Source organism: Montipora foliosa, chromosome 4, assembly GCF_036669935.1.
Source record: "Montipora foliosa isolate CH-2021 chromosome 4, ASM3666993v2, whole genome shotgun sequence".
Classification (NCBI taxonomy): Eukaryota; Metazoa; Cnidaria; class Anthozoa; order Scleractinia; family Acroporidae; genus Montipora; species Montipora foliosa.
The window spans coordinates 41,360,968-41,377,823 of record NC_090872.1 but is presented as its reverse complement, the minus strand read 5'-3'; the positions used below and the strand labels follow the sequence as shown (position 1 = coordinate 41,377,823).

Below are 16,856 nucleotides of genomic sequence, written 5' to 3'. Positions count from 1 at the left end.
TTTCAAAGCGGAGTGATGCGATTTTCTGAGGAAAAATCGGCGGGCGCTGGAGCCGTTCAAAAAATTAGCTTACACCCTTGTCCTTCTATTGAGAGGCACAGTAAACAGCGAACTCCAAATCTTCAAAACCGCTCAGGGATACTGAAGGGCTGATTCGCGTCCACTCGTCGGTTACTGCTCATTTTATTTTAATACATGTGCGTAACCAGATTTTCTTTTTCCTCAATTACCCTTTTTTCACTCCTACCTGTTTGGTCTCCCATGTGTTTTGATCATCCCTATAACTTTTACGAGATTCCTGCCGATAAGCCAGTAAAACAATTCACCGCATTTCTTGCACCTAAAAATATTAACTTGTCGTGTGAATCACGATCTCTTTTGATAGAAAACTGAACATATTTAATATCGTATTAATTTCAGTTTTGAAATCGTGATAGAAAAGTCACTTGCATAAACCAGTAGGAATTAAAATGTGTTTGAATTGAGTGATATATAGTTCACTTGCGGATTTTTGCCCTCAAATACAATTTTCAGTCACTTTTAATACTTTTGAAGGATAACTTCGCATTTTTAAAAGTTTTCCAAGCTACAAGCCGAAAATTAGTCAGTTCGACGATTCTACATGAATAATTAGCATCGGTTTGCGCTCAAATTTCGCGTCATTTATCTCGCTCAGGTTACAAACATTTCTGATATTTTCGGAGGGAAGCGTTCCGAGTTCGAGCAAAAAACTTCACAAAGAAAATGAATAATAGCAATATTTGAAGAATATGAAGTAAAAGAATTTAAGAATGAGGTACCAGGTACATTTTTATCGCGTCAAATATCACCAATTTTCCGCCGCCATGTTATGCGGTCTTTGAGGATGTTCTTTAAAGAGCTTAGAAAATCACAATTTTAACATTTCGCTCAAAAGTATCGAAGTAGAAATAAACAAGAATGGTGGTTCTTATTTTGTGTCAAGGTTGGTGCCAATTGAATTCATTTTAAGACTTCACCGTTGCTTGGTTCTCACAGCAAATTTTGGACAATTTGTCAAACAGAAAACCGCACTTTAACCGCGTTTTCAAATTTTCGCAAATTTCTAAAAAAATACGAATCGCTGGAACCTTTAAATGTGATTTGAAAGTAGTTCACTAAAGGGTATCTTTGGGCAAAATATGAGCTATCCGCCAAAATGGTCGTTGACGGACGATTCTCGATCCTTACAGGCAGCAATTCTTAAATACTAAAAGAAAAAAATATATGTGATGGAATGTTCTTAAACAAAGAGTTTTGCGCGAATAGAATCAATCAAGACGTTTCCTTCATTTCTTTCCTTCATTTATCGAATTATCCTTAAGAAATATTTTATATAGCAACAGAGGACTCTTTCCGGTGCTTCCATAACCTCATCTAAAGACGCGGGGAAGTTGGGAGAATTCTCGACAGTAATGCAAACCCTCGACTGCGTCTCGGGTTTATATAACTGTCTCGAATTCTCCCAACTCCCCCTTGTGTTTAGATGAGGCTATGGAAACACGGAAAACGTCCTCTATTGCTTAAATGGTGGTCGCTCCTATACAGTTGCCGCTTCGACCATATGGAACAATTTTTACGAAAATGTGTATTACGAATTACGAACATGTGTACATGAGTCAACTTTTAAATCTAAACTTAAGACTTGGTTATTCAAATAAGCTTTTAGTTAGGACTTCTAGACTTCTTATTTATTTATCGTTAGGGTTAGTTAATTTTACTTCTTCATTAATTTTTGTAAAGCGCCATTGAACCACTGGGAAGTGGCGCTATAAAAATTTATTATTATTATCATTATCATTATCATTATCATTATCATTATCATTATCACTATCACTATCACTATCACTATCACTATCATTATCATTATCATTATCATCATTATTATTATTAAAATCTCCTAAGTGGAAGGTGGTTTCCCTGTACGTCCCCTTTTAATGCGAAAGCGTTTTTGCTTCATAGTTTACGACTCAGTAGGATAAAAAGCACAACCCAGCAAGAGCTCAGTGAAATGCATGTTTGGTAATTGTATTGTTCATGTTCACTCATTCATCTGACTTGAGCTGGACAGAAAATTACAAGCTTAACGTTTTTTAATGATTTTAAGTCATTATAGAGTTTGTTATAATCCTCAATTATCTGTTACGTTTTCTGTTCGTATGCCAGGAACACTTTATAAATTTGTACTTAGCGACACAAATACATGTAGGTCTAAAAAACAAAGATGAGCTAGTGTTTTGGATAATTTAACCGTAATCTCTTTTCATTGTCGTTGCATTTTCACACCCTTCTCCTCTCATCTAATTAATTTCCTAAATTCCGTTCGTTAAGGTCACTGAATGAGATGTTTCCTTTGCTATTTTCTTTTAATTTCCGGCTAAAGATCCTTAAGTTACGGTGCTCTTGGATCCATCATAGGACATGAAATGACTCATGGATTTGATAATACTGGTAAGTACATAAAACACGCTAATTAATAAAACCATGAACAGAGTTTTATAGAGTTTTCAGTTGATGATATTAAGACAGCTGCTTTTCCCCTTTTGGTTTTAAACAGTAAACAGAATAATTTCAGTAACACGTTACTTTTGAACTCAAATCTAAGAATGGAAAATGACTCTCTGGCGTTAACCAGCATATGAGACTAGAAGGAATGAGCAATAATCTTGCTTAATATTGCCGGCGGTGTCTCCTGACCCCCTTACCTTGATTAAAAAGATGTTTATTATTTCAGGACGAAAATTTGACAAAAATGGAGACATTGTCAAAGAATGGTGGAGCAAGTCATCATTAGCGGAATTTAAGAAGAGATCAGAGTGTATTGAAAAACAATATTCTAAATTTAAGGTTCAAGGGAAATATCCGGTAAGATAACGTCTTGTTTCAGACCTGCGTTCAACGCAAAGCTTTATACGAAGAAGATTGCTGAACTGTTTTTGCCTAGTCGGTGAAATACTTAATTCGTTTTCATAGTCGTCAGTGATGCCAGTTTACGTATGTTTTCTTCTGGTAAAGATTAGCGGCAAAGTTACCCTCGGAGAGAACATTGCAGACAATGGAGGAACCAAACTCTCATATTATGTAAGTAGCTCCTTCGGCTTGCCGTATCTAATGTGTAAAAAGGTGTTCTCACATTTACTACGCAACTGAGAAGGTGATTTCTGCGCATTCTGATTGCCTGGCCGGTTTAAAATTAGTTGATTAGCAGCTTCTACTAGCAGTAATCTCGGATTATTGAAGTGGGTTCGACAGGCGCTTTGGAAGCAAAGGGGAAGGGTAGGGAAAGAAGCAATCCCTATAGAACCGAAGTTTAAGGATACAAGCATTTACTTCTTGAGAAGGTTTCAATAAGCGTCGAGTACTATGCAGACTGACTCTTGTGATAGCATTGAAATACTTTGCCCTTGGCTAGACTCTGAATCATAAGTAAGTGCGATCTGTTTGATTTAAAATAAGGTAAGTCTGGGTCAAAATAACTTTCACCAAAATAACCACACAGCGTAAATAACCCCTGAAGGGACATGTGGTTACTAGTAAAATACTAAACCTAGAAAGATGGAAGAACAGAAAAGGAATCAAGTAACAGTGACATCGAGGCTGACAAGCTGATCATTTCAAACGAGTCTACTTTAAAGGGGAACTGAAGGCCAAAAAATAAGCATTTTTTATTTACTCTTTAGACCATGCACAATTATGTTTTCAACTTTTTTTCTGGCATGTCCGTCGTTTTTCCACCTAAAAAAAATGTTTTTATTCCGATTTTGGGCCATCAGCATTGCGGCGTAGAATGGAGGAGTCAGCGGTGATTTTTGCAGTTTATGACGTATAATATGGGGAATTCATGCGAGAACGCCCCATATAGAAGCAGTGCTTAGACTGATGTTTGTCGTGAATACTGAGTCCGCGAAGAAACAGCTCTTGATTACCAGATCTCTGTTCCCCGCCTTATGCGTCACAACAGGCTGCTGATTTAGTTTTTGAGCCCGCACTGAAAAGGCCAAAAAGCGGGAAAAGCCCAACTTCGAACATAATTTTCTCACAAAAAACAAGAAACGAGAAGAAATAACTCCACAAACTAAACTTTACTTATTTTAGGCTTTCCAAAAAAATGTTGGAAAAATTGCTGATTTTGGCCTTCAGTTCTCCTTTAAGGAGGCTCGAAATAGTTTCTCCTTTTTTCAAACAAATAAACATATTCTGTTTTTAGATACAATTAGGGTAATCATATCAAGACAAAATTTGGCCAGGGTGTTAAGTACCCATCATAGATTTCTCACATTACATTTTCCTCCCAAGTAACGTTACCATGGCAACGATATAACGCATTTCTTGGAGCCTTAAAATAAATTTATACTGTCTTTTTTGAAAAAACGGGACGGTGAAATCTTCCCATTCAGCGTTACTAGATACTTTAGAAATAATCTCTAAAATATTTAAAATTCAACAAAATCTGTAGATCAGTTTTTCAGAATTATGTTTTTTTGAAATGTGGCGCTAATTTCTTTTTTCACCTACAGACTTTTTTTTAAATTTGAGAGACAAACGTTTTAAATTAATCTAAGCTTACACGCAAAAAAGGAAAAACATTCACCGTCCGGAAGCAGAGATATAAGCGAGTAAAGTTGCAAATGGGAAAAATGAGGGGGTTACAAGATCGGCATTTACGCATGCGTTACCCACTCATTCGAGTGCACGCGCGAGTGAAGCTACAGGCCAACCCAAGCAAATTTAAGTGACCATTAAACCGTGTGTGTACAATATTCGTTGTTTTCGTGGATAGGAGATGTCTATTTATGTATAGGAATCAGAAGAAAATTGGGCAAAATTAGCGGTATTTGTTTATTTTTGGTGACTCACTTTAAATCGTGAGCTGACGCGAGCAGCTTTTAGAATTGCTTGTGTGGCTTACGTGCGCGCGCTCAGCTGAGAACCCTCCGAATGCCCGCGCGCGCGGAGCACCATAGTAAAGAAAATATGGTAACCCATCGATGTGATAAACTTTGGTTTTATAGCCATGACGTAACCGAACGTCCGTACGTCCACCCCTCCATGTATGCCAATGTAACCAGCATATTGTAGTTAACAGCACTGGACGTCCATGTATTGATCAATAGACCCTTTTCACGGTTAGTTTTTCTCATTTGCATTACAATGTAATCTAACGTGGATGCGAGGCGATTTCGGGTTAAAACTACAAAATAGCCCGAAATTGCCTCACATACATGCTAGATTATATTGTAATGCAAATGAGAATCAAAGTGCTACTGTCGCCACTCGTGGATATGAAAGTTACCGCGATTGTTTGAAATTGGCAGACTGAAGTTTCCTTTAGGCACTAGTCATTGTGATAATGGCTCGCCTGCAAGCAGGCTCTTTTGTAGCCGCGAGAGGATTGGGGCCTACCAAGGATTTTCAAACAATGCGATCAACTCGTTTCTGCTGCAGAAAATGAGCAGAACCATGTCGGATTACCTTTTTGCATTTTTTGTTGGTTCAATTTTGTTGAACGCTTAGTGACAGATTGATCTTGAATACACAATAGTACTGACAAGTCTATATTATGTTTAGCGGTCCTTCGGGTAATAAGATAAAGACAACAATTAGAATCTCCTACTTTCGAAGATTTCTTACGTCTGAGTTGTGGTCTAGGTCTAGACACGGCAGGTACAAAACACAGGTCACAGGTCATTGTTTTACCTAGAAAGTATCCTAAACATTCATAAAAGCTAACCTTAGGCCTAATTAGGTCTAAAGAAAGTTTTTACTCCTAAGGTTAGCTTTTGTGAATGTTAGGATACTTTCTGTATAGGTAAAACAATGACCTGTGACCTGCGTTTTGTACCTGCCGGTCTAGACATTTTTACTGCAATATATTTTGGAAAAGCAAGAGATAAATACTTTCTCAACTCAGACGAGCTCGACGTTTTCTTGTAAGGAATTCTGGATGGGTCTCTGTTCCGAGGAGCATGTTTATATTTGTTCTATCGGAGATAGAGATGCAGCTAGAGCATCTATCTGGAGATCGGTACAAATTCCCCATCAGTTTTCCTTACATAATCAATGACCGAGTCTTTCGACAGTTCGTCATTCTGGTCCGCCACACAAGTACTAGCGTCTGGAAGCATGGGTTGCTTGGTTTTTTCACTGTTTGTCATGTCAGTCATGTTGTTCAAGTTGGATTCACATGGCTTTGGTGACTCATGGCTTGCTAAACTTCGTGATAGCTTCGATGTCACTCTCTACATGGAAGTCTTCTTCCGAATGGAATTTGTTAATCCCCCTTGAGCTTAGCGGATCGACAGAGACTGTCTTCTCACTCTTCTCACCATATGTCGGTCGACTCGATTTCGACATTTAAGTCAGCGCGTTGATGAAGGAAAGGCGCTGCCCAATTAATCGCACCAATGTGTACTTGTTCAGAATCTTTTGCTTCACCTTCGAAGAACGACATTTTCTCACTTCTTCAGTCTCTTGCTTCCATTAAAATGCAGCGGAAAGTGCTCAAACATTTAGTGCAAAAGCCACACTTTCCAAGCTGTGTTGTGATTCGTTTGCTATCCATCCTGATTGGCTAATTAGGTCAAACTTCCGGTTACGCAGGAGTGACAAATTTGCATACAGATTCATCCCAAAATTCGTGGATAATATCCACGAGTAAAAACTAACCCTGAAAAGGGCTATTGACACTTGTCAAATGTCAAAACGAGGTATCTGCTGACCAGTATCACGTGACCATATCGCGAGCTCAATCTTAGAGCTCACCGAGATCAGCTGTTTTTCTAAGTTGACCACTGACCAGGTACTGATTTTCGATTGGATTTAACTCACCTAGGCATAAGCGAGGCTTCATTTTTCGCGCGCTTTCTGTGACTCGACGCGGCTACACGGCCATACTACGTCTACTATAGTTCTAACACAGTCAACGCTTTTCGTGTTCAGGTGGAAGATGGAAAATGTTTTATTTCTGAATTTTTCGCTGGTTTCAATCCAGTTTGACATATCATGATAGCTGTGGTCCACACTGGTGGCTACGCAGTTATTCAAGTCAAGCATCGGAGGGATATAAACTTAAAGCTGAGTGTTTATTTTTAATTTGCTTAGAGCAGGTTTTTTCTCTGAATTGCAAATTTTGGCATATCTTTAGAAGCTCTGATAAGGTTGTATGATGCCTGGAGGACCTATGACTAAAACAGAAACGAAAGGAGAGCGAAAGAGAACGACAACGACAAAACAGAATACCAGTAATAGCTCATACTTGTTGGAAGAATTTACTCCACAAATTCTTTCCTTGGGCGCTTAACCGTTTGTTATTTTCAAAAAATGGTTGAATCGGTTTTTCCTTTGTTCAGGAATGAAAATCGAATTTTTATTGTCAACTGGAATTAAATAACAATTATCTGTACTCTTTGGGACATAAAGAAAAAGTTGATTTGTTTGTTTGTTTTGGACTAAAAAGCGAGCGAACAACTGCCTTTTTTGATCGTTTGCCCAAATGGTTTTCAATGTGCCTCGACAGTGACAAGAAAATTTTGCTCTGGTAAAATTAGGGGGAAATTTCACAGGCTTGTGTTTTCAGAAGTTGGTTTATAGCACCTAATTGTTATTTAAGCGTTGAAGCGGATCTTGTTTGGAGTTCGTCCTTTCTTGGTTGCATTGCCGTATTTTGCCGATTCTTGTTACTGGGTTGCCAGTATGGCAATCCCAGTCGGAAAATGAGTAATATTTCGTCGTTTGTTAATTTTTATTTTTATTTTTTTTCCGCGTCGGTAAAAGTCTTGACTGTCAATTCCCTGCAAAGTGGTGTCTTTGTGCATAGAGTCTTCTTTGCGTATTTTGTTAGGTTTCAGGGGTTTGGGGTAATGCGCAGATTTCTCTGGTGCACACAGGAGAACATTTAATTAACCTGCAATGGTATCGAAAGTCATTGTAACGCGAATGGCGTTTTAGTTGATCTTTAAACAAAATATACCCTCATGGAGCTCACGAATCGAACGTCAATTGGATGAACAAGACAGGCGATGAAAAAAAAAAATCTGGAATCTTTAAAGCGACGATTAATGGTCTTCGACAACAATTTCATTTTTCGCCGTTTGATATCAAGTGAAAGTGAAAGTGAGAGATTTCGAGGCAATGAAAGGCATAGACTACATTACAGAGACTAACACAGACTAACACATACCGTGCATTTTACATTTAAAATGCACGGTATGTGTTAGTCTGTGTTAGTCTCTGTAATGTAGTCTATGCCTTTCATTGCCTCGAAATCTCTCACTTTCACTTTCATGTGTTCTAAGCCCTGTCTGGGGTTATAGAGGCGAGGATATACACTCAAGTGAAGAAAAGTTGGGCCCTAGGGATCCCCACGCTGCTAAGTCGCCCCATTAATCTGCTGCGTTGCAAGCGTGGTGGCCTTGATGGTGTAGTGGCTTAGCATGCCCGACTAGTAATCAGGGAGACATGAGTTCGAGTCCCGCTCAGGGCAAAAACCAATTTTTCGGATGGGTGTGTCGAAAGGTAAAATGCACGGTATGTGTTAGTCTGTGTTAGTCTCTGTAATGATATCAAGTGAGCTTTGTTTCTAATATTTTACTAACTTGGTATTATATAAAACACTGAAGTCAAATGGCAATTTTCTTATGGATTGAACAACCATTGAAGGAATCGAACGCCTTGAATGAATCATCTTTACTGAAGTCGCATCCAAGTTGTCTGGCAATTTACATTTATTTTGCACTCAACTCTGCAGAGGTAAAAAAAATTTGGAAATGTGACAGTGAAGAATTATCTGAATGAAAGCTTGTTGTCTCTTTTGTGCGTCATTATTTACGGTCAAGGTTAGAAAAAGGTTTGATGTCAACTGTCAGAAATTTATTTAATTGCATATACTTTGTGACACAGATCGCGTCCTGCTTGCACGCACGCAATTGTCTTTTGCCTCTAATAGCAAATATGTTGTTTGTTTAAATAATTTTTTTCGCTGGAAAAGGCTTTTTCTGAGATTTCCAGCCTTTGAGAATTTAACATCTGTAATTTTCGAGCTTAAGAAATTTGCGGTAGTGCAGTGTAAGGAGCCCATAAGTCACGGAAATAAACAGAACTTTTGGAAGCGTGCTTGAGTTTCAACAAAATAAGCCCCAAAATCAGCATGAATAAGAAAGTAGCTGCTATTTCCAAAACGAAGGAATTACCTGGTGATAAATAACTTCGTCTTGGATAGCAAATTTTTGACTTTGCAGAAACAATGGTCAACCTCAAGAGTTGGGCGATTGTGATCGTTGTGTTGAATTCGCACATTTCTTGTCAAACTTTATAACACTTGAAAGAAAAAGGAGACTAACAAAAACAAATTAAAAAACCCGGTATCTTGCCATCATTTCACACAGATGCTTCAGTGTTTCGCGAGTAAACACGCCGCGGTAACTTGATCACGGCGCTCGCTGAATTCGATGTCACTTTCTATTTTGCGATTTACTTCTGCAGCCAAAGTTACAATAACAAAATTGAACGAAGCAAAAATGTCCCAAAATGTTTTTCGCTGATGGTAACTTTTTATATCCGGGGTTCAAAATTAATGTTATTTTCATGTCGTAAGTTTTGTTGCTGATGGCAAAATGTTTATTCTCGATCGACCATCCCGAAAACTTTTTCGGTCCTATGCTTCTGTTACAAAGTGGTATATTTTTGAGGTCACCCATCCAGATACTAACCCCGCCGGAGAGGAGTTAACATCTCCGAACTTTTGTATTCCAAAGCTGTCAGACACTTAAGAGTGCACGCTTAAAGAAGCAGTGTCACCGGTGGCGCATGCGTGACAGCTGCCAAAATTTATGAAAAATTTTGCCAACTTTTTCGAGTGTGTGGGGTGTGTGGGGTGTGAATATCTTACACAATCAAAGCCATCCGTGGTCACTTTAGAGAACCAAATATCCTGTGGCGTTCAGAAACAAATTCACTATATTGCCGTTGTCGTCGTTGTCGTTCTTTGCTCCTTTTTTCTTTGATTTTGTTGTTTGGAAGGGGTTTTGATCGTATGTTACCATGTCGAGTCGTGGCGGCCATTGAGCTGGAACCGGATAAATAGTGATTCAGTCTCAGAGAATTTTTTTTTTTATTTGTGAGTGCTTGAAGCGCCTACGGTGTTCCCGGGCACACTTCACTGATTTCAGCTCACGCAGAAAACAAGCATGGCATCATATTTGTGTTCGATTTCATTTCTTGGACTCCAAATCATCGATAATTGATATTAGCCTAGAATTAAACAGAAAAGCAAAAAAAAAAAAAAACGTCTCTTAAAATCGGTGCGTGTGAAAATACTGCGCATGCCATCGCATGACACTGCCCCTTTAAACTTGTGGTGAAAAGAAGTTGTGGGGGAACCTGAAAATGATCAATTTTATTTTCTTCAATCTTTCTGGGTTTAGTACTTTGCAAGTAGCCACATGTATTCTCAGGGGGCCATTTACCTAAGATTTCTACCATGGCGGTACAATGATATACAATACCAAAACAATATCGTGTACTATTAGAGCCACATATTACGCAAAAACAACTTGAATCTCCTGGAAGACAAAACACAGCTCAGTTGACAATATGGAATAAAGTGATGTGCTACTGCACTACCACATGTACGCATTGCGTGCCTATTTTTTTCTAAAGAAGACAGGAATTTTATCTTTCTGACAAATGATTAATATGCGGGTTCCCAGGTTTTTAACCTCAGAAAAAAGATTTGTTTCGTAGTATGAACGTGTGAGCCAAAGGGCCTCTGCTGGCTTCTGGATGATCTAAATGGTCTGGATGACCCCCGACTTGAAAAAATTGACTGGAACCACCAACTAAGTCCCTTCTACTTTTGAGTAACACGTACCAAAGGTAACCCAGTGAGCGCTCACGGAGCGTCTTATTCCAAGCCAAGCTGGCGTGTTTCAATGAAATACATCAAAATGTGAATGATCTCGTTTTCAGAGATAACGTGGAATAAAGTACATCAGTACAACTCTTATTTGACCTTGAACTGACAAAATTTTTTTATAGCTTCTAATTTTAGCGTGATTCCTATTCGCTGGTTATTGATAGTTGACTCTAAAATGGCTTATTTCCTTTTTCATTCGCTCGCTGAGGGTGTTCTTGTTTTCTTTTAAAATTCATGCGGTTCAAGAAAAATTCATTGCCAAGCTGGTGAATTCCAAAGTAAATTTTACTCAAAAAACCGATATCGTACTCATCACTTCGTGATTCATGCAATATTGGTTTTTAGCGCAAAATGTACCTGGGAATTCACTATTTAGGCAATGAATTTTTCTACAGAAGAAAGCAAAGAAAATCATTTAACTATTAAAGCAGCAACCGGAAACATCAAAACGCGGACAATTCGAAACCTTTCATTTTCACTAACCCTACAGGCAGTAAGAATAAATAACCAGGGAGCTCCGCTTTTAGAGTTGGCTAAATCTATATATTACTACTTTCGTGTACATAAATATAAATGAGGAGGATGCAGGGATAGCGCAGTGGTGAGAGCACTCGCCTCCCCCCAATGTTGCCCGGGTTCGATTCCCAGACTCGGTGTCATATGCGGGTTGAGTTTGTTGGTTGTCTACTCTGCACCAAGAGGTTTTTCTTTGGGTACTTCAAAAACCTCAAAAACCAACATTTGGCTTGATTTGAGTTAGTTGTTAATTTCAGTTAACAACAGTTTCTAGACACTTAAATAAAGTTCAATTTCTTTCCTTTCCTTTGTACAAGAGAAAGACTTGTGAATCACCAAATTCAGCTTGACATTGGTCGATATTAACTACTACAGTATATGCTGGTCTTTAAATTCCTCAGTTTGAGGTGCTTTCACGACAAACGTTCACGGAAGTTAACCCTTTCGGGCAGGGTGGATATCTGGATAGGAGACTATCGAGATATACTTTTAACGTGTGATTACCTTTCGTAGACGCCATATTCAACGAATACTCATATTTAACGGAATCCTGACCATTCATAACTTTAGGAGACATAAATCTAGGAGTAATCCGCGTTGATTGCGAACTGCGTTCGTTGAGGGAATTTACTGGACGAGGCAAGATGCCGTGAAAACGATGCGTTTATGTAAAGAACGTCCATCGAAAGTAGTATATGTGAGGCTTGTGGAATTTGGCTAAAAATGGAAAGTTTGGAGTAAGGAGGTGAAGACGTTACAAAAACAGAATTTGTGAAAATCTGGGTGTTGTTCAAATTGCCTCAAAGTTTACTACTAAGAAATGTCCCTTGCCAAAAATTTGCGTGTTAGTGCAAATTGACTCCATACAAACAATCACGAGGTGCGCGATCCTCATTTGCGCATATGACGTATCAATGTACCGATAACGTAATTCAAGACGGCGCTGAAAAAGCGGACGAACGAAAAACAAAAATTGCTAAAGCTCACCCAATGCACAAGATACCAGTGTTTAGAAATTGGCGAACGCAATTATTCACATCAGAGCAGCCGATGAGTGACAAAATGAATTCCTCGATTCTTATGCGTGTATTCTTGAGTTTTAATTGTACATGTTCATTGCCGCGTCTTTAACATCTTCAGTTCCCACGTCCTGCTCCCTTCTGACCTTGTAGCTCAGTCGGTAGAGCAGCAGTGATCTAACTCGAAGGTCGTGGGCTCAATTCTCACCCTGGTCAGAGTTTTTCTCTGTCCTTGTGTGGGCCCATTTGCATTTTTAAGGCTAACGCTCACATGGTTCATATGGGGTAGAAAACTAGCACTTTACATAACACTCTAATCAGTTAATTCTGATAAAATCCGAGGTTTTGGAGTAATCATGACTCCATTTTCAAGGAAGATGCAAACAGATCATGCAAATTACAGCAGTTAAAGTAATGTTGTCTTCAATGTTGTCTTCGATGGAGGGCATGACACATTTCAGTGTTAGTAAGGGACCAAGAGGGGATCCCATGGCCACGCCATCAGTCTATTCGTACATGGTTCCATTAAACTGGAACAGTTTTGATTTGGTAGCTACATATGTTATATTGAACCAATTGTTCGTGAAGGCTCTGTTCGCAAGAATCTCTAGCGTTTCATCTACTACAGCGTTTCGAAGTGCGTAAGAAATGCAGAAGGAACTTTGACTGTTTAGTGTACGAAATGCTTCTTATAAGAGCCTCTAAGCCAAATCTTTACGAACAATCGGATTCCCACCCTGATATGTTAATTCTTCGCGCCAAAAATTGCTTTAAATGCTGTAATTTGCATGATCTGTTTACATTTTCCTTGAAAATGGAGTCGTGGCTACTCCGAAACGTCTGATTTTATCGTTCGTTTTTACCTTTTTATGTTTTAAGACATCCCTTTTAAAATGAATAATTCATGAAAGCTTTAAATTATTCTGTTACAAATTAGGCTACCAATAATCAGTATCTGACTAGCCGGGAACACAAGTTCCAGTCTGTTTAATGAGGTAAAATCCTTTTGAGTGTGGATGGGTAACTCACTGGGAATACCCAAAGTTATGTGCTTGCGGCAAACAGGGATGGCGTTTTGGTAGGGACCTATCTCCCACAAATGTGGACATGGCTCATATACTGGAGGCAAATGAGGTCCAGAGAAGTTTACACCCCCACCTTTGGGACAAAAAAAACAGAATAAAGAATGATATTTCACCTTGAACGTACTTAAAGTTTGTAACCTCCTCAACTTCAGAAAGCCAGTTTTTTGTTTTTGTTGTTCTTGTTTTTGTTGTTGCTACAGGCATATCACGACTGGCTAAAAGGGCACATGAACGAAGAGTTTCTTCTCCCGGGATTGAAGTACAACAACGAACAATTGTTCTTTATTGGCTTTGCACAGGTCAGACAATCTTTCTTTTAGCGTGATTTACAAGTCTTATTTTAATTAATCCAAGAAAGTTTGGTCAAAGCCATAAAATATGATCACACATTTCAAATGTATTATTGCTTTATTGCAGGAGTACTGTAGTCATGCACGACCAAAGACAGAGTACATTGCAACACTGAGTGAAATTCATGCACCGCCCAAGTTCAGGCAAGTTTTGAGACCATGCTAAATGACTGCGGGTTTGCTGGAATGCTCCTCCAAACGAACGAAGCAAATCCTTTTCTGCCGGCTTTGAGAAAGATTGTTTATGAAAATGATGAAATCGCTGTTTTTCGTTGACAAATTCGTGCACACCCATGCAACATAACTGAACTTAGAATATAGAGAGATGTCGAGTAGGTTGAAAGAAAAATGAAGAAGTGACATTAACCATAATTAATCTAGGAACTGGTTATGAAACCCTGGGATTTCAAAAGCAGGAACAATACAGTCGCAATTAGATGTTGAACCGACCGTGATCCTGCACAATCTTTTGTTTTTGGTTCGCAAATTAATTTCGAATAAATTAGTCGAAGCTTTTGATTGGTTATCCTGCCGAAAAAAGCGTGTTTTTGTCGGGTTTTGTGCAGGGTCAAGGCCAAAAAAGCGAACAAAAACATGAAACAAAGAAACTTGTCGAGTTTCATAGCCAGCCTACATCTATTAACTATGTTGCCACTAATTTTATTCTGGTTCTACGAAAGTGTAAAACGTTCGGCTGTTTGCCATACCATGGCCGCTTAGTTTCCTGAAGTTGATACTAAACGAAATCAGCCACAATAAAAGAAAGAACTCATGGACTCCGGCCTTTTGCGCTAAAAATCATTGCTGACTTTTTTTTCAGGGTCATTGGAACGCTTTCTAATTTCAAAGAATTTTCTGCGGCGTTTAATTGCCCAGTGAATAGCACTATGAATCCAGAAAAGAAGTGTGAAGTGTGGTAGCAGTGGCCGGAATACAATACAAGATTGTATACAATAAAAAATATACATCTCTTTGCGGTTGAATGCTTTAAAAGTAAATACAAATTATCTCACTAATGTTCTTTGAGTTCTGTCTTTTACTTCCATCGCATTGTTTCTTGATCTTTTGAAAGTTCAGCAGTGTTTTATCTAGACCCGATAAAACACGTGCTGGCCTGCTGGGAGTTTTTTTTAATGGCTTCAAAGACATTCCACAAAAAGCGTGTCCTTCGGGAGTCCAAAAAAAGGTTCAACGTGTGAGTTAAATGGAGATAAACTAAGTATAAAGCCAGGATCCGAGCCAGGATCCGAGTCAGGATCAGAGCTAGGATCCGAGCCAGGATTATAATGCTGCATAATAATAATTAGGTGAACGACATAGTGTTCGTGTTCATGAAAAATAGTGACTTGGATATAAGCATTCCCGAAAAGTGCATCCGTACTATCCATTGAAATTAATAATTAGTTGTCCATCTGTTGAGAACGTGAAAGTCAGCTGGACCGTTTATATAAATAACAACAAAACAATCCCCCTAGAAGAGAATGCTAATTTTGAATAAGCAATACATTTGGTTGAACTAGCAACATTCCCAATCCGTAAAGGAGCCAGCAGGAGAAAGTCCATTTTAAACAGTGTTCCGTAGCGCTGTTTTGGTTTTTTTCTGTACTCAGGCAGACCTCTTGCAGCCCGAAGCACGATATCATTGCTTCTTAGTCATTGTCACCCTCTTAACCATGGCTCGAATCTTCTTGATGCTTATTCCTTACCATTTTGATCTCTTTAAAGGTGTGTTTTGGTTCTAAGTACAGAATTTTGCATCTAGAAGAAAACCACGATACAAGACGCCATCTTTATTTTCGATGTTGCTATTAAAAAATCCTCTCCCCTACGCCCTAGAATATGCGAAGGACCAAAGAAATCGATGGGGAGTGAGCAGGAAGCAATTTCTTAGTATTTTCAAAGGGGCCACTTACCTCACCTACCCTGCAAGGGAGTTCATATATGCCCCCAGCTACCCCTACAGGAAATTAACGAAAATATTCCATCAGGAACTAGCATTTTACTCACTCGAAGTATCTTGCCCAAGATTCTACCTCGTACTAAAACCGATAAGCATAAACAAAGAGTGTGTAGAGGTTCAGAACATAAATGCACATACCTGTATCCCGATCTTGGGACGAACAACGGGCATAAAAGGCAAGTGTCGACTTGAATAAATACATAAACTTGGGTGCTATAAAAAAAAATCAAGAGTTCGCTTCCTACGCGTTACTCCACATGCCTTGCGACTTGTACTATATTTTTAGTCCAGGGCCCCTCTCAATACCAGCCTCGTTGCTGAAAGGGCCACCCTGGCGAAATAAATTTACCTTACCTTACCTTACAGAAGCGGAAACACAGACAAGGAAACCTGGTTATGTGACATGTCATGTTCAAAATAGCGGAAAAAGATCATCGTAGCTCGAATCCTGGATGGAATCCTGGCTAGGATCCTAGCTCGGATCCTGGCTCGGATCCTAGCTCTGATCCTGGCTCGGATCCTAGCTCGGATCCTGGCTCGGATCCTAGCTCAAATCCTGGCTCGAAGTTTAGGTATCCTCAGTTAAATGTACCGTACTATTATCTTGGAAACTTGAATTGCAATCAAATTTTGACAGTAGCTACATAAACCATAGTTAATCTAGGGACTGGTTATGAAACCCTGAGATTTCAAAAGCAGAAACAATGCAGTTGCAATTAGATGTTGAACCGACCGTGACCCTGCAAAATCTTTTGGTTTTGGTTCGAAAGTTAATTTCGAATAGATTAGTCCAAGCTTTTGATTGGTTATCCTGCCGAAAGAAGCGTGTTTTTGTCGGGTTTTGTCCAGGGTCAAGGCCAAAAAAAACGAACAAAAACATGAATCAAAGAAACTTGTCGAGTTTCATAACCAGGCTAAATCTATTAACTATGGATACCGTAAACCTATTTCCAACAAAATTCTAAATATTTTTTCCATGAGAGCCTTTTCCGCTCG

At 38.9% G+C, this 16,856-nt stretch overlaps 1 protein-coding gene across 2 annotated transcripts in view; it reads left to right on the top strand.

Annotated features, from left to right (window-relative positions):
• LOC138000815 (endothelin-converting enzyme 2-like) overlaps nt 1–14,912 on the top strand; it is an 88,249-nt gene extending 73,337 nt beyond the window's left edge. For both annotated transcript variants that reach the window (XM_068847471.1, XM_068847470.1), the window contains 6 exons: nt 2,402–2,469; nt 2,753–2,883; nt 3,034–3,099; nt 13,751–13,849; nt 13,968–14,044; nt 14,721–14,912. In XM_068847471.1, the coding sequence (XP_068703572.1) occupies nt 2,402–2,469; nt 2,753–2,883; nt 3,034–3,099; nt 13,751–13,849; nt 13,968–14,044; nt 14,721–14,820 (541 nt within the window). In that variant the 3' untranslated portion in view covers nt 14,821–14,912. The remainder of the gene's footprint in view (nt 1–2,401; nt 2,470–2,752; nt 2,884–3,033; nt 3,100–13,750; nt 13,850–13,967; nt 14,045–14,720) is intronic.
• Nucleotides 14,913–16,856: the final 1,944 nt, after the last annotated feature.